Source organism: Metarhizium album (assembly GCF_000804445.1).
Source record: "Metarhizium album ARSEF 1941 chromosome Unknown scaffold_4, whole genome shotgun sequence".
NCBI lineage: Eukaryota > Fungi > Ascomycota > Sordariomycetes > Hypocreales > Clavicipitaceae > Metarhizium > Metarhizium album.
In genome coordinates, this window is record NW_024467578.1 from 821245 (window position 1) to 847913 (window position 26669).

The following is a 26669-nucleotide window of genomic DNA, read 5'->3' on the forward strand; positions in this document are numbered from 1 at the left end:
AGGGGGGGTGGGGGGGGGGGGGGGGGGGGAGTACAGCTCCAGCTCCGTGCTCCATGCTCCATGCTCCATGCTGGTGCTGTCCGTCTGACTGTGAATAATAGACTTAGCATTGACGTCTGAGAATCCGCGAGGGCGTTGCCCCTCCTTTCACTTCTTTCAAGCTTGAACCTTCAATCCATCCTCTCGTCATCCAGCTCTCTCCGTCCTCCCTTTCCCCAAACCCTTCACGCCTCGCGGCTGGTCGCATTGATCGTCGTTCGCCTTCTTGCAGACTTTATTCTGCCGCCTGACCTCACCAGGATGACCACGGCCACAACCACCAGTGTCAGCCCTGCGAACGGCATCGTGAGCAACGGAAAAGCCACCAAGCGTCGCAACGGCAAAGCCGCCAAGCTTCGCAACGGCAATGCCTCTCCCGACCTCGCTGAAGAGGAATGCGACGACGCAAGCACAGTCGACAAGACCCCAGCTGCTCTCGTCCAGAAATATCGCCATGTGGCGGCGGTGCATTCTAAAAGCCGCCCGTCATGCTTGAGCCACGACTCCGATGCTGCCCCGAGCTTCATCGGGTTTCGAAATCTCATGGTAATTGTTCTGGGTACGCGAGGAAACCACGTCATTGCAAGGAGAATCCCGTAGCGTACTGACCGTGATCTAGTTGTGGGTAATTTACGACTGATGATTGAAAACTTGAAAAAGGCATGCCACACCGCACCCGCGCCGTTTTCTATGTGCTCATCATTCCTGACCGCTCTCTCAGTATGGCGTTTTAATATGCCTCCGTTGTCATTCCTACAAGAACCAAGATGTCCTCATAGGCGGACTTCTCTATTTCCTTATTCCCTGCCACTTGTTGGTCGCCTACTTGATCGAACTGGCCGCCGCTCGCCATGCTCGAAGGCCCCGGAAACGTCTCGAGCCTGCCTCTCCTGGCCCGTCCGAGCAAGACAAGATCAAGTTTCATTCAACATGGGTCCTGGCGGCCTGGGCTCATGGAATCAACATGACGCTTGCATTTGCCCTCACTACCTTTGTGGTCTACTATTACATCCACCACCCGCTTGTCGGAACCTTGACCGAGATGCATGCCGTCATTGTGTCGCTCAAGACAGCCTCGTACGCGTTCACCAACCGAGATCTTCGCCACGCCTACATGCATCCCGTCAGGGGCGAGCTTATCCCTGAACTCTACTCCAAGTGCCCGTATCCCAATAACATCACTTTTGGAAACCTCGTCTACTTCTGGTGGGCGCCAACGCTAGTCTATCAGCCTGTGTACCCGCGCACCGACAAGATCAGATGGGTCTTTGTCTTTAAGAGGCTGGGCGAAGTATGCTGCCTGAGCGCATTCATCTGGTTCGCCAGCTTCCAGTACGCTGCTCCGGTATTGCAGAATTCGCTCGACAAGATTGCATCGTTAGACTTGCTCATGATTTTAGAGCGGCTGCTCAAACTGTCAACCATTTCTCTGGTGATTTGGCTGGCAGGGTTCTTTGCCCTGTTCCAATCCTTCCTGAACGCACTGGCCGAAGTGCTGCGGTTCGCCGACCGATCGTTTTACGACGACTGGTGGAACAGCGAGAGTCTAGGAGCCTACTGGAGAACGTGGAACAAGCCTGTATACACCTACTTCAAGCGCCATGTCTACGTACCCATGATTGGACGTGGATGGAGCCCGTGGACGGCAAGTTGCACCGTCTTCTTTGTCTCTGCCGTGTTGCACGAGGTTCTTGTTGGTGTTCCTACCCACAACATCATCGGTATGATATTCTCGCCCTACCCAAGGCCTTGATGCTCATTTCTAACTCGTCTTTAGGTGTTGCTTTTTTGGGCATGTTCCTGCAGCTTCCCCTCATCGCCATCACGGCCCCCCTAGAGAAGATGAAATGGGGACATACCGGCAGAGTAATGGGCAATGTAATCTTTTGGGTGTCTTTCACCATTTTCGGTCAGCCATTTGCGGCATTGATGTACTTTTATGCATGGCAGGCCAAGTACGGCAGCGTCAGTAAACAACCGATCCTGACGCTGCAGACATGAGGCAAGAACATTTAGGACGACGTTATGACTTGGGATAGTGTGCACGTTTGGATAATTCATACCCGATACTCTACCCGCTGTGCCTCTCGTGGAGCGCACGCAGTCTTGATCCAGTCTCGGTCTCACAACCAGACCTCGTCAACCATGGTACCCAATCAAGTCGATTCCAAAGCTGTCCCTCCTGTGCATGACACAAAAGCCCCTCAATCAAGGGTTATCCAACAAACGGAATCATCGTCCCAACCCTCCTTCTATACCGTATGTAATCGTCCCCAAAAAACTTGACCAGCCCTCGCTCCTCGACCGCCACCCTGCTACTGAAAAACTTCCACAAGACGTAAGCATATCCCACGAAACAAAGCACGTTCCCCAGGACCAGCTGCGTGCCCAGCCCCCAGAAGAAGAAGCCAAAGTAACTAGGATGCCGCCACAGCCCGTACACGCCCGTGGTGACGAGCGTATGCGAATCCGCCTTCCGCGTCTGCACCGTGTGGTTGAAGCTCTGGCCCGCGGTCAACATGGCCACGCTCCTCACCATCTGCCCTCCCACGACCATCACCAGGCCCGTGAGCATCAGGGCCGTGCTCAGCCCAGAAGGGGCCCAGTGCCGGCTCGGAAACACGGCGTTGGCCAGCACGCATTCCACACAGGCTACCGTGTGGGCGATGGGGTACGCGGGCCAATTTGCCGTGAGCAGGAAGGAGTGGACCGTGGCCTCGGGGGTGTTGGCCGCGGCGGTGGTCCAGAACTCGAGGAAGTGGAACGCGGACAGGGCGCAGAGGAAGAAGGGGATGCGCCAGAGCGGCGAGGACGTCAAGGCCAGGACGAGTGCCGTGGACAGCAGGCCGAGGGACGCGGTGAAGCCGAGGGCGAAGGCGCGCAGGGACATGCCGGCGAGGGACGCGGACTGGCCTGGGGTGAGGTTCTCGACGAGCGGCTGGCTGCGTGTCTGCATGCGAGGTGATGGCGGTTGAGGCGAGAGGGTATGGCGGCCCTCGAAGCTGAGCGTTTCGCTCCATTGGGTGGGCATTTTCGTCCTATTTGTTTCTTTGTCTGCGGCGGGTTGCGTTGTGGTTCATGTCGCCATGGTGTTTTGCAGAGGTTTGGCATGAGAAGGCTAGTTTCTTCGAAAGGGGGGAGGGTAGTTCTGTGCCTAGTAAAGGATGAAAGGGTGAATGAACGAATGCATGGATGGATGGACGAATGCTGGGGTTTGGGGGTGTTAGGATGGGATTGTTTGTGCGAGACAATACGATGGGTTGCGTCGTCACTGGTTGGTAGGCGGACGGACAACTTTAGACCATTGTCGTGGTTGAGTTTCGCTTGACTGGGCGCGAGGACGGGATGTGGGGCTGCTGGACGTCTGGGCAGGTGTTCGAGTTGGACGCAGCTGCGTGAGAATTGGGGGGTTGCGGATCGGGGACATTGGATTCAATGACATGTGGATTGTGACTCGTTTTGCTCTTGTTTTACGGGTTATTGAATCTTTGCGCTATTAGGGATGGTGTTAACCTGAGCTCGCGTCGATGGCAGATGGCGGCACGAGGTGGAGGAGGATGATGGACTTGAGTCCCATGGAGGAGCTGCCAATCGCCATTTGGACGCCTCATCTGCTAATGTCTGCAGTCCTAGATACTTGATGACAAAAAAAAAAAAAAAAAGCGTGACAATGAATGGATGCGGCTGTATCGGTTCGTGTAGCGCAATTTGGCGCGTCGGCACAATGCCGTGGCTCGTAGTCTTTTGGCCCTCAGCTCACCGTCTTCAAAGCAGGCCTTGAACCGAAAAGGAAGATATTATCAGCACGAGAACGTTGATGAATCCCCATGTGCACGGGATCCAGGTATTCATTTCGTAGTACCCGGCTTTGTATACCGCCCCGAGCCTATGGCACATTAGCAATGTTCGTTTGGGCTTGGTGGTGCAGCCTACACAAGCCCGACAATACTTCCAGCAATGACAGCCTCCAGCCCTGCTATCAACAGGTATATGATGGGGACGGCCCAGAGAAATCGCCACGACCCTTTGTTGAACCCGTGACTGAAAAACGCTACCGACACCGCCACGAGATGGAAGAATATGTAGGTGATCAGAGTCCACAGCACGGTGAACTTCCAGGCGTCTGAAATGCGATAGAGTGTGTAGGTGCGATTGGGTGTGTGGTCTTGGAGCGTATGGACGTTGAGCGACGGAAAGGGTGGCGTGCGGTAGTTGCGAGGCGGGTTTCCCAGAAACGACATGTTGAAAGCTTGCGAGGGAGAGTGCGCCGCCGAAGACGACGACGCAGCTACAGCCGTCGATGGGCCGCCGCCATTGCGGTCGGGATGCTCTGTTTCGACAAGCGCATGTCGCGAAGTTTGTCGTTGAGAGGATGAATGAGCAGGGGGGCGCCTGAGCGGCTGGCTGGAGCTGCGGACGGCTCGTTGGACCTTGCCAGTCATTTCAGCCTCGGCAGACCGACTTCCGACTTCGCCACCTGCGGCCGCGGCGTCCGGGCCGTCACAAGTCACCTAGTGCACCCACCACCACCTGGCATCCTCCATCGCACTCGACATCATTCACGCCATCAGCAAGTCCGACTGGCGGCGGCAAACCACATCTCAATGCGTCACCATGCCGGCCGACAGCCTCCTTAACACTGTCCTGCACTATTATCAGGACGTCCACGATGCTGTCAAGACGGACCAAATCATGGGCAGCACAGCTCATCTGCTGAGCCAGCTCTCCAACCCGCTCAATCTCGGTGTCCTCACCTCGCAGCTTCTCACAGCCCCGGCCATCTGGCAGCGAAACGATGGAGCGAAAACCGCAATGCGAGTCATCGGCATCTACCACAACGCAGCTGTTCGTGTACGTGACAACCAGCTCCGCGGCGCCAAACCAGGCGACCCATCTGAGCGTGGAGGTCTGCGATGCGATGAATGGACGCGTGCCGTCGTCAAAGGAGCCGACGAGGGGTCAAGGCGATGGCAACATTTGCTCGTACTGACCGGCGTCCTTGTGGGAATGGAGGGACATGGGCGAAACTCCTTGTCTAGATCGCTGCGCAACGCCTTGGAGCAAGCCGTTGTTACGGCGGCCAACCTCGCTCTCGAGGGAAATGTCCAAGATGGCCCTGCAGCTGCCGTGTCCGTTGTCACGGCTCTGAACCTTGCGCTGCCTGTGCTTTCAGAATCCCACAGAGCTCAGATTGATTGCAACACATTGCTACCGATTGCTGTTTGGGCCATTACCGGAGAAGAAGGCTTTTGCGATGCGCAGTTTCTTCGAGTCGTGAACCAAGACACCACGCGGCAGCCGGGTAACGTCCTCTCATGGCCCGAACGATCATCCTCATGCCAGCTGTTGCAACAGATGGAGAAGCAGCCCTTAATGGCGAACATGGGTCCGCTCTCCAAGCTGGCAGCCTTTGCTGTGCAGCATGCAACCGATACGACGGTGGTCATGCAGGCTCATGATGCGCTGTTGGTGTTTACCGCCAGAGTCCTCGACGCTTGGCAAAAGAACTGCTTTAGCGAGATTGATTCTGCGTCTGAGAGCTCTCGTCTGACTTCCGAGACGGCGCAGACCACCTGGCCACTGCTGTGGCAAGTTCTCAGGAAGCTCATGTTTGGCACCACGGCTGTTCTGCAGGCAATTGTTGCTCGCAGCCTGCTCGACCCGCACATGCTGGTGCCCGGCCTGGCTCCCAACATTGCCTCCAAGTCGTTGCAAATCTTGCGGAACATATTCTTCATCTCGAACAGAAATGGAAACAGCTCGTTCCAAGTGTACACATTTTCCTACATGACTTCTATCGACGTATTAAGTCGAGACGGCCTAGCTACCGAGGCATTCCTTCGAGAGATTCGGCCTGCGGACGCAGTTCTCAACCCCTCGGCGCATCTTCACACAAATCTCGATTTATTCTATCTCAACGTGGCGGAACATATGCCACTCTCCCTCCCCACAGAAGCGTGCGAGCTGCTCATCGTCAAGCCCGCAATCTCATACGTCTCCCAAGAAGGACCCTTAGCAGCATCCATGACTGAAATCTTCGAATCCGCCCACAGTGCCATTCTATCCGTGCTCTCCTGTCCCCAACACAGCGCGCTCACCATCAAGATCACGCCTTTCTACATTGTCAAGGTATTTGACTCTTTCCCTCAGCATATATCGCCCCGCCAGTTCAGAATCGCCTTCAAAACCGCCATGGAGATCGTGTCCCCGCCTTTCCCCATCGCTGCCATGGAACCACACATGTCGGAAACGCTGCTGGATATGCTCCGTACGAAGACCACCACCGCCGGCACGACCTTGCTGCCCGCCACTCCGGATACCGTGTCACGCGCTCTGGAGGAAACAAAGGACGAACCACTATCCGAGCAAAGCGCCCTCGTAATGACGCTGGTGGATTCATTACCGTTCCTGCCTTTGCCACTGGTAGAGGAGTGGCTGGCAATTACCGCTCAAGCCATGAACGAGATTGAGGATCCTAGGCTTCGGCTGCCGGTGAAGAAGAGGTTTTGGAATATCCTCGTGAATGGGGAGATGGATGTGGAAAGATCAACGATTGGGGTGGCGTGGTGGGGGACAAAAGGAGGTAGGGAATTGGTCTTGTTCGGGGGAGCGCCTGAACCACCGTTGATGAGTGGTGCGTTGGGAAAGGATACGACGAGCCGGTTGTAGATGGCATTGGCAGTCAGTTTTCTCTGTACTATACCATTGACGCATACCACAAAGAATTACGGACTTGGACCGGGCCAGGCTCAGTATCTCATGGACGTCTGGCAAGTCACGTACAAAACTCGAATTCAAACGGCGACCCTGCGAGGTGCGAGCGGGTTGGCTTTCATTCATGAAGCGTGTCGGACTCTTGGTCACATGGCACCAGAAGCTGTAGAAGAGCAGCCGATTGTGTGTTTTACGCGTCGACAATGAAGCAGGATGGAGCATTTCACGACAACATCCACACGGCGTGGCGGTGGTTCTTGCGACGGCGGCTGCAGAACCACTGCAGGACCAAAATATGTATGTAAGGAGCGATGCTTCTCGTCTCTCGTCCTGCAGGGCGGTATGCTGTGCGACCATTATATCCATCCCGTCATCCATCTATTTACACAGGGGTGTTTCCCACACTGCGTGCTGGTCGGGCAGCACGGCGTCAATACTGTGGTGCTGGGTGACAATGCATTTGGGGAACGGTCTCGATGCTGCGTCTTGGAACAAACTCCCTACGGACGTGATACTAGAGACGCATCACGCCTTGATTGGGAGCAAGTCAAGCCGTGCTTCACTCACACGTATGGCGAGGCTGTTTCCTGGCTGTTTCCCTGTCCCTCTACATGGAGCAGATGGTTCGTTACGTCTAAACTCGACTGAGTAACCTGACGGATGAAACGTCTCGTAGAATAAAATTTACGGCCCTTACTACAGTGTCCTGTCATGTGAGCTGCTGAAGTGCTTCCTCAGGAACCAGTTTCTGCCCTGACTGCGTATTCCTGGCGCTATGGTGGTTGATTCTTCGTCTCGTCTCGTGAAGGCCGTGAGCGACGCAGTCAGGTGGGTGGAGCGACGACTGTGCTAGGTGACCGATTTCTCTCGTCGCTTCTCGACCTCGATCAGGTACTCTATGTGCTGGCGACGACCTTCTTCGTGCATGCTTCTTCGCACATGGTCGGGTACAGATGGAAGCCTGGGCCGTAACGGAGTGGCCTTCCGTCCTTGGGATATGACTCAACCTGAAGTAGACGGGCATTCATGCTGGCAAGCCGCTCTTCGAGTGCGTGGTACGATGCTTGGGCAAGATCAGCAACAGCGGGACTAGTCTGCCCGCTACCTGTGCCGCCGGCAACGGCAGGTTCTGTCAAATCTAAGCCTCTGGATCGTTTGCGGGATTGGGGCCGCGGTCCGTGCTGCTTGGATCGACCTCCGTCTTGATGAAGCTGCTTCTTGCTCCATGCATGTTGAAAGTGACAAGCTTGCACCGTCTTGTCTGCTGGCCCGTAGCATTCGGTCATACGTGAGAGAGAGTCCGCCGGCTCTCAGACTATTCACAGACGTCCGCCAGGGCCACCTGAGCTTCCGGGCTTGACCCCAACGTCCGACTACAAGTCCACAGTTAGCCATGTCAAGAAGGGGTATAAAGGCTTTTTTTAAGGTGTCGAGAGAAACTGACAGAATCTCCCCCACGAGAATTTGTCGACGAAAAACTCAAACTCCTCGTGGTGAACGGCATTGAACCCGCGGCGGATGTACATGTCGCCAGTACGCTTCCTTGCGTCTCTGCGTAGATCTTGCATGATGCTTCGCTTTGTGCCTGCTTTAAGAAAGAATATGCAATAGGCGTCCATCATTGGACGTCTAGAGACTGTCAAGCTGCCATCAACCATCGTCTAGGTTGCCCAAAAACCGGTGGTCTCCATTCTTGATGCACTCCTCCCACGAACGGCCGGCTCCAGCGTCAGCAGGCGATAATGGAGGAAGCAGTGCCATCTTCTTGTCGCAAAGGGCATTGTTGACCTTCTCTTAGGGTCTTAGGTGGCTTCTTTTCGTAGCGTTGGTTTCCTGGACAGGCTGATTCGAGAAAATGGGAACGCGAAGTGCACCAAGCCCCGAAGCCCTGGGTTTCATTGCCCGGTCTCATTGCCAGCTGACGAGCAATGGACGGTTTGCAGCTGACAGTCTCACCAGCTGCTAGACAGATCTCGCCAGTCGTGGCGGTTTACCACGACATACTCTTCAAGAGGAAACCACCCCATTCCCCCCATTTTCTTTTCTTTTTCTTTTCTTTTTTTTTTTTTTTGGCCTTCTTTGGCATTCAAGCCTGAAGTCGTCGTCAAGGCTATCCGCATGCTTCAATGGCAATCTTTTCGTCCCAAGGCCCAGAGCATTCTGTGGAACATTAAATGTTCTTTTATTTGCAGAAAACAAGCCCAGAAACTCCCGTCGGTTGGGGATTCATCAGTGAGTGCCTCTTCGATTGTCAGTTTGCGGGTGATGGCACCGGTCTCAACTTCGAGCTGGTCTGTTGCCACGCAGTGCACTTTCCCGACGCTCAGTTGTTCCCCCAGTTAGGAGCACCATTGGTTCCATCGTCTGAAGTATGTTGGATGATGAGACACTGGTCTGTCTCTGCAAATACTAATCTCCTTTCAAGTGTAAACCTTATATTTGTGCAATTTGGGCTGTCTGAGCTTTGCTCCACTGCCTGCGCTTCTCGGATGACCAGTACCAATTCCTCGACCATGAGTCTTGTCAGATATTCACGACATCCTCCATCCTCCCACACGAAGCTCTCGATGGGCCAAGATTAGCCTGGGAATATATCATCTTCGTGGTCACGCCACGTCCAATTATCTTGGCGCCGGTTGAGTTTGCCAGAAGTGGTACTGGTGGACAGACATTTTTGCATCATCGCGGCCTCGTCACGCCGCCGCCGAGTGTTCCCCGCCTGTCCGTTATACGTCACTGTTACTTCTTCCAGGTTCAGGAGGATTTCTTGGAACTGTTAACCGTAGCAGCTGCGGCTTATTTTCCCTCGAGTATCTTTCTTCCCAGCAACTTGAAGCCAGAAGTGGGGAGACCCCTCAAACCCCTCTTTGGCAATTGGCAAAGTCGCTTTCATCTTCATTCCAACCAACGCCAATCAAGTGGACCCAAGAGGGAGTTCGCGGCTTTATGGGCGAACGTACCTCGGTAGTGCCTCAACGCTAGATATCTGGTACTAAACTTGCGTGGGCGCATATCTTCACGTTTGTCGGCCATCGGTGTTGCCTGGCTCAACTGGCACATTGGTAAATTGACCCCGGGTGTACTCCGTACCACCATAGTCTTTCGCGTGTGTCGCGTAATAATGGCGTTGCTTCGACACCTCGACTCCGTCAATTTCCAGGGTCCCAGATTTCCTGCGCGGAAACATGAGCATGACTCGGCAACGGTGTCGATGTCTTGCCATTTTGTTGGCTGGCTATTGCGTCAATGGAAATGCACTGTGTGAGAGAAATTGGCAAGGTGGAGGGAGGAGGCCTTTGCTCGGTACAAGAACGGACCTGTTGACTGGTTCCCTCCGAGGCGTCCCCACCGGCCAATCCGCCAACTACCTGGTACTAGGTGACTGGCTAGCGCCTTCCAGCTCCAGCTTTTCTATGATCGAACCAACGAAGAGCCTTGGAACCCTGGCGTCTTCCCTCTCGAATCTATTGCGCGAGTTTGATACTTGCAGCACTCGACGTCTGGAGTGCATTGCCTGGAGTGGTTCCACGGCCGATGATGCTCCTCGCCGTCAGTCCTTACCACGGAGAGGATTTGGTTCCCTCATCACCAAAATCATCGAGTCCGTTCCCTGCATGAAGCAGATGGGTGCAAGTTGCTGCCAGGTCACAGCGTACACGGATGGCCATGCCGGCTTCAACCAGCTTTGTGGGACTGGTCCCTAAATATCGCGGCTTTGCCGCGCACAAGCTGAAGCGCCCTTCAGCTGGACCAGGCCAGGTGTTGCTTGTTTCGGCGCCAACGCTGGCTGTGAGCCGATCTGGGGGGCGTGGCGTAGCAACATGGAGCCATGGAGAGCTGCGCATTCGTCCATTCTGGTGCTCCAGATCGGACTCGACCTGCCGTTGTCACCTGGAGATGTGGATGAGGGAGGAAAGGCGGATATGATGCAAGACGTGGGCGTCCCTCACATGTTGCCGCGTATAAAGTCTAATGAATGCCCGGCAGCTCGCTCTTTTGAAAGGCTAGGAAAGGAATCGCTCATCACCAAGTGCATCCTCCATCCATCATACACATCTCGCAGCATCTTGCCTACACAGACAAGCCTCACTTACACGTCAGCTCAACCATGTCTTACCGTGACAACGACAACGTAGGTTTTCAGCCCCCCAGCTCCATGAAACCGGCATCACTGGAGACTTGTTACCCAAGCTACCCCGCTCCAGTCTCTCTCAAGTTAACGTGGGATATTCACTTAGTCCAGCTACGGCGGCAACGACGACAGCTATGTAAGTTACAGAACAAAGCCAATTGCAGATGAATGTAGGCTTTAGCATCATCGCTAACATTCCGCATACAGGGCTCGTCCAACCGCCGTGACAATGACAGCTACGGCTCTAGAGGCAACACTGATAGCTACGGCTCTGGTAACAACCAGTCTTCCTTTGGCTCCTCGGGCCGCGACAAAGATGACAGTTACGGCTCTTCTGGCCGCGGTGGTCGTGGTGACGATAACAGCTATGGCTCCTCTGGCCGCAGTGGTCGTGATGACGATAACAACTATGGCTCCTCTGGCCGCAGTGGTCGTGATGACAATGATAACTACGGTTCTGGTAACAATCAGTCTTCCTTTGGCTCCTCGGGCCGCGACAAAGATGACAGTTACGGCTCTTCTGGCCGCGGTGGTCGTGATGACGATAACAGCTACGGCTCCTCTGGCCGCAGTGGTCGTGATGACAATGACAGCTACGGCTCTTCTGGCCGCAGCCGTCGCGACAATGACAACAGCTATGGATCATCTGGCCGGACCGGAGGCGACGACTCCTATGGCTCATCCGGCAACAAGTCTTCATCTTATGGCTCCTCTGGGAATGATGGCTATGGCTCCTCTGGTCGTACCGGAGGTAACGACTCATACGGCTCTTCCGGTAACGACAGCTACGGGTCTTCTGGCCGGACTGGAGGCCGCGATACATACGGCTCTTCTGACAACAACGACACCTACGGCTCCAGCCGCCGTGACGATAGCAGCAGCACCGGCAGCAAGGTCGGCCAGTTCCTCGAGAAGGCCAGTGATGTCCTTGGTGGCGGCAGCAAGGGCCGATCCAACGAGGGCCGCGACGACGACTACTAGGCGATTGTGCAAGGGACTTTGGTCAGGGTGGAGCTCTTGTGGTTATGCAGCGACGGAGATTTAATTCGTGACGCTCTCTATTTTTGTCCGGAAAATGAGAGGTTAGGGTTACATCTTGAGTAGATTGGCAAAGATTGTGTCTCGCCCCCTCGGCTCTAAGTGTCACCAGTCATCTGTACCGCCTGGTGCTACATGATTAGCCATAATCCGAGTCAGCTTCCAGTCATGAGCACCAGCTGGTGTCAACAGGACAGCGGGGAGCGGACATGTTGTGAATCCATCGCGCCCGCCCGCTTGGTGACGATTTAATCAACGGCCGAACACATCATGATCATTCAACAAAGTAATATATCATAATCGCAATTCATGATCTCGATAAAATCCTGCCCCTGAAAAGTCGGGGGAAAAAAAAACGCGAGCTCGCGCCGATGCAGACACTGCATTCATGCTCGTTTCACATCAGGTTCCTCCTCCACCAGCGTCTTTTCCACCTTGACAAGAATCGTGCCATCCGTCAAGCGCCCCTTTGAATCTATCAAGTGGATGAACCTATATCCCTGTCCCAGACGATCTAGCCGTACGCACGCCCAGGCCGCAATATCATCTCTCCCCAGCTCGTCATCTCGCACCGTGAAGCGCACGAACGTCAACTCCTCCACGAGCCCTGCAATATCGCTGAATGAGATTTGCTGCCTGCCGAGATCAACATTCGCTCCCCTGTGGGTCTTTGTGCGCGCCTTGTGCCGGACGTCGGAGTCCAGGCTTTCGGACGAGCCTGGGCGGCCGTGGGCCTTGGGGTCGCATGCGTCAACGTGCAGCTCGGTCTTGACGTAGGGATGGAATTTCTTGTCGGATTTGTCGCCTTGGGGGAGGGGGATGGACTGAGCAGCGAGGAAGGTGAGTGACAGATTTAGCGTTTTGTAAGTGATCTTGTTGGGGGTGAGCTTTGACTCGAGGTTGGGACGGTAGCCTTTGTCGGTGTTAGCAGAGACGGGGCGACTTGGAAAAGGGGGGTTCGATATTGTCTGACCTTCGGGTTTGAGGACGTATCCGCATGTCCCTGCAAACATGCCCTCGTTGAGCATCATGCCTTCATCCGTTTGTTGCCAGTTCAGGGCGACGACTTGGGCTCCTGATCCCCAGAACACCGTGGGCATCATGTTTGAAGACGTGATGCGGAATCCAGAAGGGTAGGCCCGCAAGAGATAGTCCCTGTTGTGGTCAAAGAGCGCTTGGGGGTGCTTCTCGCGATGCTCGATGAACTTCTTTTCGGCCAGGGAGAAGATGTGTGTTGGCATGCTGGCCTCGGGCTGTGTCCAGGCCTTGAATGAAACGGCTTGGGTGTAGATGCCAAGCTTGCTCAATTCTTGGATGACTTTGGATGGCTTCTTGGGCGGCGCTGCCTCGGCCGGCGGGCTGTCGTCCTCGCTGCTGTCGGGCTCTGCTGCGGGCGCGTCTGGCGGTGCGTATTTGACCTTGACGAGAATCTTTCGCTTCAAGTGGTCGGGGCTGGGCAGCAGGCCCGGTTTGGCCTCATCCTCGGTGACCAGCATGCCACTCCAGACTTCCTTCATAATGTTGGCCATCACGACTTGCTGCTCGGCGCCGCAATGGACCTCGAGACTGACAATCAGCGGCAGGTCTGATACGGCGAAGGCGCTATCTCGAATGGCATTGCACACATCCCGAAAGGAAACCTCCTTGGTCAGCGTGTAGCCATGAAGCACGCGAGGCTCGACAAGGGCAACCTCTGGCACGGTCCTGGCGCCGCCATGGGAAAATGCACGGGCAGCTGCGCCGGTGCCGTGTCTCCCCGTGTATCTGTGTTCCCGAGCTTTCCCCAAGCTAGTCTTTTCAAGCCTGGACGTCAGGCTCTCCGGTATCTTCTGTCTCAACTTGTCAAATGCACCGCGGTGTTTTGACTTGGCCGGCACGGTCTCGTCGTCGGTTTCTTCATCAGCTAGACTCTCCGCAGGGCTGGAAGACAAATCCGACTCGTCGCCATCCCAGACGTCAACCTCAACGCAGCGACAGCCCCGCAGGAGAACGTTGGTGTAGGCGTCGGTTGTGCTGTCGCTATATAGCTGGTTTCCCGTCAGATATGTGTTGTGGCTAGAACTGATGAAGTAGCTCGAGAGAGGCCAGGACAAGTCGCTTTGGTTCCAGGGCTCTGTTATATTACCATCTGGCGACGTCATGTACTGCAGAAATGCGTTCAGATCGACATCTGACCTGTCCAGCAAGTCGGCGGCTGCTGTGGTCTTGTCGCTATTTTTCTGGACACGTTGGATGAATCGCGTGATCTGACCCCGAGTCCATCTTCCGTCGGCATCAGCGTGGGACTCGAAGATGGCTTTCAGGTAGGATATCACGGTATTGGAGAGGGCCGTGGTGGCTCCTTGGGTTTGACTGGCTCCCCCGCCGGCTTGCTTGAGGGCGTCTGATGGCTGATTGGCCGTCATGCCGGCTCTGTCTCCGGCGGTTAGTTGTCTCGGGGAGACGTGAGTATGTACGTTGTCTCGAAGAGCAGACGGCGAGTGGTGCCGCACCAACAGTTCGTCTTTGTCCCAAGTGGTCAGGCACCCGAGGTAGTTCAGGAACCCGCCAGCGCAGCGCAGATGCAGCAGATGGGGGGAAACAAAGCCATGGGATTCCAGACGTCGCTGTTCAGGGTCAGACGCAGACGGATTTCAAGCAAGCTGGGGGAGCATCTTTATTCTTGAGTGGACCAAGGCTCGAGTCTCAACCACAGCCTTGGGCCGTCCCGTGGGCCGTGGCAGGATCAAGGCGGCGGCGGACGCACAGGCGGAAGCGGAAATGAATGACTGGTCGACCCCTGTCATCTGCTTGGCTCAAGGCTCAGATACACCGCTAGCACCACTTATTAAGCTATTAGGTCCCCAGGCTCAGGTACACCTGAGGTATCGGATACTTACTACTCGCACGTGCGGAAGGTGCGATGTACTCCTCCCGAGTCCCTACAGTGGGCACTTGCCACTTGCCACTGGGTGCCTCCGAGCACCAGCAAGGAAAGTGCTCTTTGATGCACCAGCGGCGTGCAAACTTTGGAGACGGCCTCAGAGTCCAGACATGTAGGCCAGCACCACAATGAAGCTTTCGCCCAACGCCGCCTTTGTTCATGCCTTCTTTGCGGGCAAAACCGTGTGCGACATTTCCCTCCGATGCAGGCAGCTTTTGGACGTTCAAGCCAGGTCGTCAGCAGCACCAACCAGCCTCGCCTCCTCGATCAAATCAGTCCTTTCCACGATAGTCACGGTCGAGCCGCCAATGTTGCGCCCATCCTCTTCTCCTAGTGCTGGTATCCTCCAAAAATGCGCACCACCCCTCCCCAGGGCAAGGAATCCACTCGTCGGGGCCAGGGCTGACCAGATTCCAATCCAGATATTCACGCCCAGTACCTGGTTTGCCCCAGATGCGCCTGATAACCTCGGCAAGGAACCTGGTTTTAGCCTTGCTCAATATCAAGTCCAGATATATCAGGTGTATGGGCTCTCGCGTGAACATGGAGGTCGGTCTTTGTGTGAGTACATGCTTTTCACCCCCAGAGTGCCGATTAACCGCCCAACCGGTTCCAGTCCTCAAACAGGATCCGTCAGGTTCAGAAGAAGTAGCCACAAACCTAGCTTCATGCTACGATCAAGGCCTCATCTCTGCCCCCCCGAATACTCCCTTCAAGGCGAAAGCCTTTTATTCATTCCCCTCTGTTACGTGCAGCGGTCGAATCGAACGGGCGGCGTTTCCTCCTCTGCCTTGTTCGCCGTGTGAGAAGCAGCAGCGTGCAACTAGTAGTCTTTCTGTGTGCAAGCTTTGTACAAATGTCATGAAAAAGGAGGAGGTCTTTTCTTCATGCAACATCTGCGCAACCCTTGTGGGACAAAGGTAACAGGCGAACCTTGCATGGTCCGCTGAAGACGCGTGTTGCCTGCCAGATCCATTAATGATTCGGTGCGTCGACGAAAATACTTGGTCTAAGCTTCAAGTATTAGGCCACGAAAAAAGACAGTAAGTAAATGTCGATCCCAAACGCATGTCATCGTAGCCACGTACCTGGTCACCTCAACACCCAGCAGTCACCTCGAGGAATAAGGGGGGCCGACTCGACGGGCTGCCCAAGGCTGTTGACGTGTTGAGACGGCAAGAAAGTCGAAACATATCTAGTTCAAGATATCGTGACCTTGAGTTGATGTTGGCCAAAAAACCATCTCGCTCCCGGTTCCAGTGTTGGTCGTGGGCTCGTCTTGTTTTGCGTGTCAACATCATCATCATCCATCCCAAGCCGCGTCCGACATGGCGTGATGAGTCAACGACTGGCACTTTCTGGGAACCATCGCGTGCCTGTTTAGCCCTCCAGAATTTATGATGTCTCCGTGGTATCAATCTCACGCATCAAGCTCTCAGGCTTCACGATTTCTCCCAGCTACATGCCGTCATGCCAACTGGCTGCAATTCCCATCATCGCCGCTGCCCTACCACGACCCAACTTTGGCACATGTCGCACAACCGTCCCCATGTGCGTCTGCCTAGTATACATCCTGGACGCTTTTCAAAACACTGGCGCCGTTTTGATCGGGGAGGAATACGCCCGTCAGCACGGGTATCCCGCGTGTTGACGCCGGAACCGGCACCGGCCGCGGCCCCACTCGTAATTCGGCCCCGCGCCGTCGACCCTTGCATGCATGGTGCATGGTGGAACGTCGTCACGGCCGGACACTTCCAGCAGGCACCTCCGGTGGCCGTCAGTCAAATGCGTTCCTGACCACGCCGAAGGCTCGAAGCATCCCTTGACTCCTCAGTGTGTCGAATCTCAAAGTAGGCTGTGAGCCTTCATCTTCGTACTTGTAAACCTCCGTTGCTCGCCGTTTTGAAAGGCAGCTAGAGGCGATTGTCGTCCCTGCCGACCGACGGGACATTCAGTGAAGTGACACGGACTGCCGTTCACTTCCTACGTGGTGTTGTTTGAGTCCTTTCTCGCCGCACCGTCTTCCAAAGGCCCCGTGACTTGAGCTGCTTCCCCGCCCTGCCCAAGGCTCCAGAATACACATCAAGATTTACCCTTCATTGCCGGGTAAGGGCGACGTCTCGCGAGCACGGAGGCGTCGCAGTCGCGCTACTTAGTCTCGAAGCCCTCGTCGAACAACTCACATCCGCCTCCTGCTCCAACGATTCAGCCGCGAATAATTCACGCAGGTGCAACGCGAAAGAGACAGGGATGTCTACTCAGATCCATCACATCACTCCGAGTCGCCATCGTACGGCTGCAAGAGGAAATGTAAATATACGTTTCGACACGAGTCTTTGGTCCGCAGACACGCTGCATTCATCCTTCGTCTCCGCCTTGCCTGTCTTTCCGCCATCGCTCTACAAACTCCTCCAGATCCAAGTGCAGCCTCAGTCCCTTCCCCGTCATAGTGTTGTACACGGACCGTAATTCATCCGACTTCATTTCCCGTATGAGGCTGCAAAACGCCTCCATCATGATGTCCTTTGACCACGGGCAGTGCCTCAGCCCCCGGTAAAACAAGTCCTTCACTTTCGGTCGCAGTTCCTTGTGCGCGTGGCTGAAGCGCAGATATGCTGTCCACAGTCCAATGTTTGTCTTGCAGGTGTCACTCGACAAAGCATGCTCAAACGCCGCTTTCGCAGTGTCCGTGTTCCCACGCGATATTTCATGCTCGATGGAAAAGACTCGAGTTGTCACACAGTCGCGTCCCTTGATGAGCATCTTGTCATGGAGCATTTGGCGAGTCTCGTCAATGACGCGCAAGCTCGAGTCGGCCCACTCTGTGAGCGAGAGAAAGATTGAGTTCCGGGGAAAGAAGTCGAGGAACTTGTATAGCTGTTCGCGGAGGTAGATCCTTCGAAAGGGACTGCATACGGTCAGGCGGGGGTGGCCTGGGAAGGAAGATCAGAGCCAAAACTTACCCTCGTGTTGCATTCAGGTACAACAGTTCCGCGCCGAATTGGAGTATGCGCTCGTGTGAACGGGTGTTTGCATCCCCGCGCGCCTTCCATTCTGCGGACATTGCCTCGACGGTATTCATGGCGGCGGAGATATTGCCCTGGGTGTTTGATGTCGGCTCGACATTCCCTTCATCTGTCAAGTACGACAACAGAGTCAGACCTTCGACAAAGACCGCGGCATCATCGGCTCTCCCTTTGTACAAGCACTGGTGAATATTTGCGACCAACTCTTGTCTTGTCTTGAGAATGACTGCTGGTGAGGTGCTGCCAAGGTCCATCTGGGCCTGGGGCAACGACTTTTCGACAGCAGAGCACATCCGCGCAGTGGCCAGCGTCTTGTTCCCTGCTTTCAACTCTTGCAAGCTTCGCGACTGGTGGAGCTGGAATCCTGAGGCGCCGACGCGTAGCTGAAATGCAAAAGTTAGCAAAAAGGAGTAACCCTTGGCAAAAGGAGCAACCCTTAGAAACGGTTCCAACTTACCGATGGCGCCTCCATTGCCGACACGAGCACTTTTTGCCCGACATCCATGTTTTTGTTGGCAAACTCCGCTAGAGCGTATGCGTTGTAAAGCTCAGCATTGTTCGGGTATTTCTTCAACAATGCCTTTGCAGGTTTTTTAACGGACAAAGGTTCGGTCGCGAAGCTAAATCCAAGATAGTACAGAGCTAGGCTCTCTACGTCTGCCTCGTGAACCAACTGCTTGAGCAGGTTTCTCACAAACGACTCCTCCACCGCAAGATTCGTCAGGGATGAGCCGAAAGACTGGAACCAGTCCGGCCCAGCAAAGAGGAGGCCAGGGGACATCGTTGCATTGAGTACTCTAGAGAATGATGGAGGCTTCCTCCGAACTTCCTCGTGCTCATCTGATACTGTTGCCTGTGGCACATCTGTGCATGTAACGGTAGATCTTGAAGTGAACTGGTCGTCAAAGGCAAGTTCTGCCAGGGGTACGGAGCGAAAGAATGGTGGTAATCCGCAGAATATCAGCAGGGCGTCAATGAGAAGCTTTCCCGGTCCGCTTCTCAACAACTCATCCGGCACCGTGAACAACAAAGGTTCAATATCGGAAATCATGACTACACGAAAAGGATCATCCTCTGTGCCATCATCCAAAGTCCTCGCAGGCAATTTCGCCTTTTGAGCATGGCACACCTCGGAATGCGCCCACGCCTTGTAGGCATCTCTTGTCGAAGTATTCGCCACTGGATTGTCCCTGTGAGGCTCTGGAACGTCCACTCGTCCACCGGTTGCCATGTAGTGTTTCCAGCCCTTAGCATCAACCTCTCCTAGCCGTGGGACTTCGCTCTCCCAGAAGTCTCTAAACGCGTCCATGGCAGTTCCGCGGGTCTCTGAGCCACTTTTGAAGAAGTTAAACTCCAGCAAAGCTTGCCACGCGGCCACGGCTAGTTCCTTGTATCCAGAGTCATGCATCAATCTTGTTATCCGCAAAAATACATATATGGCTTCCTCGTAGTCTTTGTCTTGTGTGTCAGCCCGAGACAGGGCAGCGTGCAACCTGTCCAGTAGCATTTGCTTGACATCCTCGTACTGAAACGTGGCAATGTTTGACGTGGCAAAGTCTGCATGCGCCCTCCACAGCTCAAAGTTGTCCTCTTCGTCCTTTTCGATTTCAGACCACTTCTTTGCAGAAAGCTTGCTCGGCCAGATCTTCGTCCCTTCACGCATAAGACGGACAAGCACAACTTGTCTGTCCTCAGGCACAACGGCATTGGAAAGAGCCGACTGAAGCATGTCAACTTTAACCTCCGAGAAACTGTGTGCCGTGCTAGCTGACGTTCGCTCATCGATAGCCTCACCCGCCCGTTGCAGGTCATCTTGGTGGTCTACCAATTCCATCCAAGCGTCGATGTTTCCGGGGTGGTCCTTGACCTGCCTGTTCAGCTGAATAGATTTCCACCGTAGCGGGTTGTCGTGCTCCAGGTCCACCACCTCATCCTCGGACTCGGAGCTGTCTTGGTCCCATTCAAATGCCGCCTGCGCCTTGGCTTTTCCTTCGATAGATCTGTACGATGGGCCCTCATCTTCTTCCGACTCGGAATCTCGGACACCTTGCTTCCTCTTTTTGGAGCTCCCCACTGACAGAAATGCGTCATCCTCATCATACGCTGACGCCCTGGCCCGTAGTCTGATTGGATCCCGTGTTGGACGAAACGACCTGGACCGCAGTCCGTCCTTGTCTGAAAGTCCTAGACCCTCCCCCGGGAAGCGAAGGCTAAATTGATCCCTTGGGCCGTCGCGATGGATGACTAGTCTGCCGGCGGTACCGAGGACTCTGCCACCCCCGTAGCGGTGGTATGCTGGGACTTTGGCGCGGTCAAGGCCATACTTGGATATGAAACGGTCCCCCTTGGTGTCAACAACGAAAACCGACGAGGCACTTCTTTCAGGCGGAGGCTTTGAATCTTGCCGTGGGCCTTGCCGTGGTTCAAGTAGCCTCTCTCGGCGTCGGCAGTCACGTTCATCTCTCCGGCGAAAGTCGCGGCTATGGCGAGAGCGATGACGCTTATCTCGGTGTGCTTCCCTGGATGAGCTTCTTTCGCCATGTTGCTCTTTGCCGCCATCAGCCTCTATAGCTCTCGCGGAATCCTTGGCTTTGAATGAGGAGAATTTGGGCACGGTGAGCTTTGCGTCGCTCTCGCTGTCTGACATAGCCACCCGCGTCACAGCTTCCGTGCCGACACTTTGCTGAAGAGTTGCGCTTTCGCCATACACACACAGCTGGAGCCCTTATCCAACGTGTCTTCATGGCACCTCGTGAGCGTGTGAATTGGCGAAATAGGTCGAGTGAAGTTCTGGAGGCCCCACTTTATTTAAACCAGCTTGGTCCTTCCACCTCACAGCTCCACCTCCCATCTCCCCATCTTTGGTCTTTGGGCCGGACCTCAACCCTCGGCGCCATGCTAACCTCAAATCTCTTCAATCGGCTTCATCCCACGATTCTCCTGTCGGACGAGACACTACCCGGACCGCTTTGTCAATGCCTCGGCCAGGAACTTTTTGAAATCACAAAATTCTCCTCCTTGGCAGGAGGAAAGGCCCCTCTTGACCACCTCGTGCTTGCTAGTCGCATGCCATGTCCATGGACTACGTCTCAACACGCCCGTCCCCTTGGATATTGATCCCAACTGCCGTCGCAACTCTCGTCGCCTTCTCCTTCGCAATGGGCCTCTTCTCCGGGAACAAGATGCCCGTCGAGGGAAAGGCAAGCCCGCCATCCATCTGCCAATCTGCTTCCGCCACCAATCTGCTAACTGTCATCAGACGGTCCTCATCACAGGCGGATCCGAGGGCCTAGGCCTCGCTGTCGCACAGCAACTCGCCGCCAAAGGAGCCAACATCATCCTCGTGTCTCGAAGCACCGCCAAGCTCCACGAAGCGCTCAAATCCGTCAAAGTACAGGCCTCCTCCTCTACCCCCAACTAACACCACCGCAGGCGTCGGCAAAATCCCCCAGCCAACGATTTCACCACATCTCTGCCGACGTGTCCTCCCCCTCCTACGCAACACCTCTCATCGCCGCCGCCACGGCGTGGAACAACGACGAATCACCCGACATTGTCTGGTGCTGCGCAGGCACGTCCTCGCCCCAACTCTTCACCGAAATGGAAATGGACTCCCTGCGACGCCACATGGACGTGAATTTCTATGGAACCGCTGAAATGTCCCACGCCATCCTGAGAAGCTGGCTGTCTCCTTCCGCTCCCGTCACGCCCGACTCGAAGCATCTCATCTTTACTACGTCGACAATAGCTTTCTACACCGTGCCCGGATATGCACCCTACGCGCCTTCAAAGTGGGCCCTGAGAGGTCTGGCAGATACCCTCTCCCAGGAAGTCATGATGTACCCGCAGAATGTCAAAGTCCACGTCGTGTGCCCCGGGACGATCCTATCTCCGGGATTTGTGCACGAGGACCAGGTAAAGCCGGAAATCACCAAGATCTTGGAAGCGACGGACCCGAGGCAAACGCCCGAAGAAGTCGCTGCAGCCTCAATCAAGGCATTAGAAAATGGCGACTACCTTGTGACGGTGAATTGGTTGGGGAACCTGATGAGGCTGGGCATGCTTGGGGGCTCGTTCCGGAACAACTGGGTTGTAGACACGCTCGGCGCGTGGCTGGTTGCCATTGTATGGATCTTTGTGCAGCCCGACCTGCATGGCAAGATTAGGGCCTATGGCAAGGAACACGGGCATCCTACCATGCGTGACAAACAAGCTAATAGGGCTTGAGGGGAGGTGTAGATGAAGTCGTGCGCCGGGTGGCGGAAAGACGCCGATGCACCTGTATTGAGATACCTTGATATGCTCTATGATTCCGCTTTCAAGCGCCACTCCATTTACCAAATTTGACATATCTCTTGAACATTTCTCGCAATATCGCCCTGCCGCTGCTATCCATGGCGTCGTTGAGAATCTTTCTTCCTTCGGGTGATGTGATGTCGAAGATGGAATTCATGGCTTGCTCAAGCGCATCGCGTACCTCTGCCGACACGCTCGTTTCAAGCTGCAGTTTGACATATCGCACCAGAACAAGGTACATGTGCCGACCCGCAGATCGCTTCGCAGCATCGGTAGCTGGGTCCAGCGAGCTGCGGAGTTGCGAGCGGGAGACTGCTCCGGCGGTGGGCTCGCAAATCAGTGTGATGAGCCGGGCATACAACTGAGCCTTGGCCTCCTGCGTGAAGCTGTCCGCTGTGGTGGCGTCGTGTTGATTCATAATGAGGTTCTGGAGCAAGATTTGCATCGTGCTCAACAGCAGGTGGAAACGCCCTTCGAGTCGAAGACGGTGCTTCTTGATAATCACTTCGACCAGTTTGCAGAGCCAGGGATACGACACCGTGCTCTCGCCGGCACTGCGGCCTGACGCGAGACGGGATACAGTGCTCAGCGTCAGCTCAATGTTCCATTGGCTCATTGACTGCGGTCGTCTCTCCAACAGGCCCCGCAGGATGCGAAAAATGACATTGGCGTGGGATGGTCGCCGTAGCAGCAATGGCGTCAAGTCATTGTGGAACGTGGCGAGATCAAAACCATCCTCGGTCTGAAGCTGGAAATCGGACGACTCTGGTGGTTCGGTCAGAGTGTCGGTTTGGCAATTTAGCGACTCGGACAAACATACCAATAATTTGACTTGTCAGGTGCTCAATGGCAAGCAACTGACCATCCGTGTTGCAGCCTCCTTTGAGCTCGCCCAGTAGTCCTCTCAAGTATGACAATTTCGAAACCCCATCCATGTTGGCAGACACAGATTCGACAAGCTCCTTGAGCACGGCCTCTCGCGTACTGTGAGGCAGACTTGACACGTCGTCAAATGTGGTTGGCGGCGACGCCTCAAGCATATCTGACAAGTAGCCGCGGATGAATATTTGTATCTTCCACGCTCGCAAATCGCCATCTCGCATTGCTTGTCTGCTTCGTTTTTCTAGCTTCCTTATCGAAGGTGACTCGAAGCTATTCTTCTCAGAGAAATCTGTGGCTGCAGCAGCATTCAAGGCAGCCAGAATGCTCATGTCCATGGTGGGATCAGCACGCTCAAGTACTTGTTTTTCCGACACACACAACTTGATGAGTTTTGTAATGCATTTCGATAGAGCTTGTCGTGTCGCAGTCAATAGAGGCGCAGAATCTGTGTTTGAGGGGCTATTCACAGATCGAGCGAGCTCAGTGCCCAGAGATTTGAGCAGAGTCATGTGGAGGGCTGGCAGGTCAAGTTTGTTTTCAGAACTCTCTTCAGCTTGCTTCTCGCAGCTTGACACGAATGGTATTGCTTCGTGGAAGTACTTCGTACTTCGTTCATCAACGTGGCTTGCCATCTGCTTGATGACTAAAGAAGCCATACAAGAAAATCTCTCAATGACCTCCAGGATTGTCTCGGTGCCGTCTTCTTCCGGTACCAGTGAGAGCTGGGACAAGGCAGAAGATGCCTCCACTAAGTCTGAGAATCGCATGCCGTCGTAAAATGTAGGCCGTTTCATAACTTTGCACACCAAGCCTAGTGACAGCTTCCAATCGTTCACGTCATTCTTAGCGGCAGACTTTGAGATCCTCGACTGCCGCTTGGCCAATATCGTCATGAGTTCTTCTCGCTGATTACGATCGAAGCAGTCCGTTGGGACACCCGACAGCGTCTTCATCCACATTTGACCATTTTCGCCTGGCCAGTCACTCTCCGTTTCAGACTCCTCAAACGCTGCAAGCAGGCGATCGACAAGGCCATGTGCAAGCTTCTTGGCATTGATATTGGTTTCGTTCCGCATCAACGCCGTCCAAAAAGAGGTCAACCCGTCTGTGCATGATTTGGGCGATGAAAATGCCACACTGAGCGCGGGCGGCAACTCGCCGGCCCTGGACATGTAGAGTTTTAGGAACCGGCTGGAGCCATTCAAGAACCAGGCAATGTACTGCTGATGGCCGTATTCTTCTTTAAACGCCGCTTCATTATTTAGGCTGAGAGCCGCTGAGAGTTGGGTACCTTCCAGAACACTGGTAGAACTTGTCTCAGCAGCAAGTCTCTTCGTGAACGCTTCTACCAAGCCTGCGGGCTCTTCAACCCAAGGTCCATCGGGGGACACATAATCCCAAATTTTGTAGCAGCATTTGAAAGCCTCGAACGCTTCGGCCGACAAAATTGGTGACTTTTCCAAAGCCCTGGTAAGACGCTTCTTAACAGCAGCCCAAATTTCTCGCCTTTCATCTGGTGCCACGCACGAAGCAGTCATTGACACGACTCGCCATCGTAAAGCCGTCAAAGGAGAAGCAGCCTGCAAACCATCCACCAAATCGAAGAGCTGCCGACCAACAACATCCAGATATTGTTCACTATGCACTGCCTCGGCGATGACAGACGCAAATAATGCAACGGCTTGGGGATTGGATTTTGATTTTTTTTCCTTCAACCACGCAACAACCTCATTGAGACGCTTCGGAGACATTTCAGTCTCTAAAATGGAAGTAAGCGAATCCTTTTTAGGCTGTCTCTGAGAAAAAGTAAACCAAGCCGACTCCGTGTGAAAATTCTGTCTCTCGACGTCTGAAAGTTGCTCAAACCATAGCCGCAAGAAGCTTGGCAGGTCACGACGAGTGCGGAAACCATCTTCAATCGCCCCAATCACTTCCACAATTGCCGTTTTATTAGCATCCTCGTTGTCCTCTCTGGCGATTCTGTCGCATATCTCTTTTCGCAGTTCGATACCGTCGTCAGATATTTGGAACACATCCGTTTCACACTGAGCAATCTTGGACACCAAGACCCAGCTGGTGCCACGATCCTGAAAAGCGTAATCTCGGCACACACGACGCAAGTCATCTACGCCAACTGGTGCAGAATGTACCAACGCTTGCTCCAAAACACTCTCTAGGAGAACGGTGCGGTCCTGTCTGTTCTTGATTGCCAGCTCCACAGTCTGAAAGGTCTGTTTGATCCACGCAACATTGTCCTTGCGAAGTCCACTGTCGGCTACGTCCTTGTATGTGCTCGATGCGATGAAGTACAAGGCAGGGGCAGCGAGGTGAATTGTGCCATGACACACCTGTAGAGCAGTTGTAAAGGCCTCAAGGGTTTGATGGTTGATGAAGGCGCCCCGTCCCGGCAGAGCAAAGTTGCGATGCATAAATGCGCGCATATCTGATGACCACTGTTCCTCCAGGCTGTCACGCACCTGCACTCGATTTGCAGAAGAAAACGATCCAACATTTGCCAGAATGACCGAGGCAGATCGGAACAGGTACATTGCCACACTCAGGACGTCATCCGTGGCGTGGAGATGAAGGTCCCAGACGGATGAAATGGTTTGAATCCAATCCTCGCTGCCCTCTATGTGGTCCCGTAAGTCGCTGGATAGGAGATTCTCGCAAATTTTGAAAGCGGGTGCCACGATTCTCGAAGCGTCTGCGGCCGATGTATAAAAGAAAGATTTAATGTATTCGGCGCCAATCTTGTCCCGCGAGAACCCCTCCACCGCGTTGTCCACGCGACTCAGTAATGATTTCACTGTCATGAAGAGAGCCCGAGCAGTCTCCAGGCACCCCTCTATGCTTCGCATAACATCGGCCGAGTAGGCGATGTTTGTTGATCGCTTTCGTTTAGACGGAGACCTCTGCTCGGGAGAGCCAACCGGTTTCGAGATGTCTTTCAACGTCTGCTGCAGAACTGCTGTGAATTTCCTATCCGCCAGCGATTTTGCCAGCGAAAACAGCGGGATTCTGCGGAAGACACAGTCGAGGATGTTCCAGGTGAGGGGGTACCGGCGCAACGTCTCGGCGGCTTCTGAAGTGCCATTCATGGACTTCAACAGCCATCTTAAGCTGCTCTCATCTGCAGCATGAAACGGTGTATCTGATGCCTGAGCTAGAAAGTTCCAAAGCTTCTGGAGATTCTGCCCATCATCTCCAGGGCCATTTTGGTCGAGGCCTCGCACGGTCTTGATGAGGTCCAAGTTATCCTGACGAGTCAGCACGAAGAATTCAGTCTCTTTGCATGTAGGAACTTACCATTATCAGCTGTCACATCCATTCAATCCATGGGCTTCTTGGATACGAAATTCAAGGCCGCCATAACGCTGCAAACGTTCAGCGTCGCTGTTAAAAAAAGACCATGTGCTTGTTGCGGTAAGTCCGGTAGTCCCCAGCCCAAAATTTCCCAAAATTCTGCCGCCCGGTACGACAAAAGAAGCCCACATGCCTGCCGAGGGCCTCACCGCCCTCGGGTAACCTGAGCGAGTGGCTGACCAGTTTTCGTCGCGATTGACATGAGGGCCAGCCATCCCGACGTCGAAGCTGGTTATAGCTCCAATCGCAGTAC

General features: G+C 54.4%; 10 protein-coding genes across 10 annotated transcripts; 5 read left to right on the forward strand and 5 right to left on the reverse strand.

Annotated features, from left to right (window-relative positions):
* Nucleotides 1-300: 300 nt before the first annotated feature.
* MAM_02524 (diacylglycerol acyltransferase DGAT2) lies at nt 301-2040 on the forward strand (the record flags this gene model as incomplete). The annotated part of the gene is made up of 4 exons (XM_040821323.1): nt 301-598; nt 700-759; nt 819-1760; nt 1817-2040. 4 exons carry the CDS (start codon nt 301-303, stop codon nt 2038-2040), a joined length of 1524 nt encoding a protein of 507 aa, XP_040680737.1.
* A 187-nt stretch (nt 2041-2227) lies between these two features.
* On the forward strand, nt 2228-3004 carry MAM_02525 (uncharacterized protein; the record flags this gene model as incomplete). The annotated part of the gene is made up of 1 exon (XM_040821324.1): nt 2228-3004. One exon carries the CDS (start codon nt 2228-2230, stop codon nt 3002-3004), a length of 777 nt encoding a protein of 258 aa, XP_040680738.1.
* Nucleotides 3005-3804: 800 nt separating this feature from the next.
* MAM_02526 (Transmembrane protein 170) lies at nt 3805-4481 on the reverse strand (the record flags this gene model as incomplete). The annotated part of the gene is made up of 2 exons (XM_040821325.1): nt 3805-3925; nt 3973-4481. 2 exons carry the CDS (start codon nt 4479-4481, stop codon nt 3805-3807), a joined length of 630 nt encoding a protein of 209 aa, XP_040680739.1.
* Nucleotides 4482-4653: 172 nt separating this feature from the next.
* On the forward strand, nt 4654-6708 carry MAM_02527 (peroxisomal membrane protein Pex17; the record flags this gene model as incomplete). The annotated part of the gene is made up of 1 exon (XM_040821326.1): nt 4654-6708. One exon carries the CDS (start codon nt 4654-4656, stop codon nt 6706-6708), a length of 2055 nt encoding a protein of 684 aa, XP_040680740.1.
* A 941-nt stretch (nt 6709-7649) lies between these two features.
* On the reverse strand, nt 7650-8321 carry MAM_02528 (uncharacterized protein; the record flags this gene model as incomplete). Its single annotated transcript, XM_040821327.1, has 3 exons — nt 7650-7974; nt 8042-8126; nt 8198-8321. The coding sequence occupies 3 exons, from the start codon at nt 8319-8321 to the stop codon at nt 7650-7652; spliced, it is 534 nt and encodes a 177-aa protein (XP_040680741.1).
* A 2540-nt stretch (nt 8322-10861) lies between these two features.
* On the forward strand, nt 10862-11866 carry MAM_02529 (uncharacterized protein; the record flags this gene model as incomplete). Its single annotated transcript, XM_040821328.1, has 3 exons — nt 10862-10885; nt 10992-11021; nt 11093-11866. 3 exons carry the CDS (start codon nt 10862-10864, stop codon nt 11864-11866), a joined length of 828 nt encoding a protein of 275 aa, XP_040680742.1.
* A 443-nt stretch (nt 11867-12309) lies between these two features.
* Nucleotides 12310-14328, reverse strand: MAM_02530 (phosphatidyl inositol-specific phospholipase C; the record flags this gene model as incomplete). Its single annotated transcript, XM_040821329.1, has 1 exon — nt 12310-14328. The coding sequence occupies one exon, from the start codon at nt 14326-14328 to the stop codon at nt 12310-12312; it is 2019 nt and encodes a 672-aa protein (XP_040680743.1).
* Nucleotides 14329-17204: 2876 nt separating this feature from the next.
* MAM_02531 (uncharacterized protein) lies at nt 17205-20519 on the reverse strand (the record flags this gene model as incomplete). Its single annotated transcript, XM_040821330.1, has 3 exons — nt 17205-17754; nt 17810-18255; nt 18330-20519. 3 exons carry the CDS (start codon nt 20517-20519, stop codon nt 17205-17207), a joined length of 3186 nt encoding a protein of 1061 aa, XP_040680744.1.
* Nucleotides 20520-20943: 424 nt separating this feature from the next.
* Nucleotides 20944-22099, forward strand: MAM_02532 (3-ketodihydrosphingosine reductase, Tsc10; the record flags this gene model as incomplete). The annotated part of the gene is made up of 3 exons (XM_040821331.1): nt 20944-21060; nt 21132-21263; nt 21305-22099. 3 exons carry the CDS (start codon nt 20944-20946, stop codon nt 22097-22099), a joined length of 1044 nt encoding a protein of 347 aa, XP_040680745.1.
* Nucleotides 22100-22190: 91 nt separating this feature from the next.
* MAM_02533 (Nucleolar 27S pre-rRNA processing, Urb2/Npa2) lies at nt 22191-26362 on the reverse strand (the record flags this gene model as incomplete). Its single annotated transcript, XM_040821332.1, has 3 exons — nt 22191-22933; nt 22989-26310; nt 26360-26362. The coding sequence occupies 3 exons, from the start codon at nt 26360-26362 to the stop codon at nt 22191-22193; spliced, it is 4068 nt and encodes a 1355-aa protein (XP_040680746.1).
* Between the last annotated feature and the right edge of the window lie 307 nt (nt 26363-26669).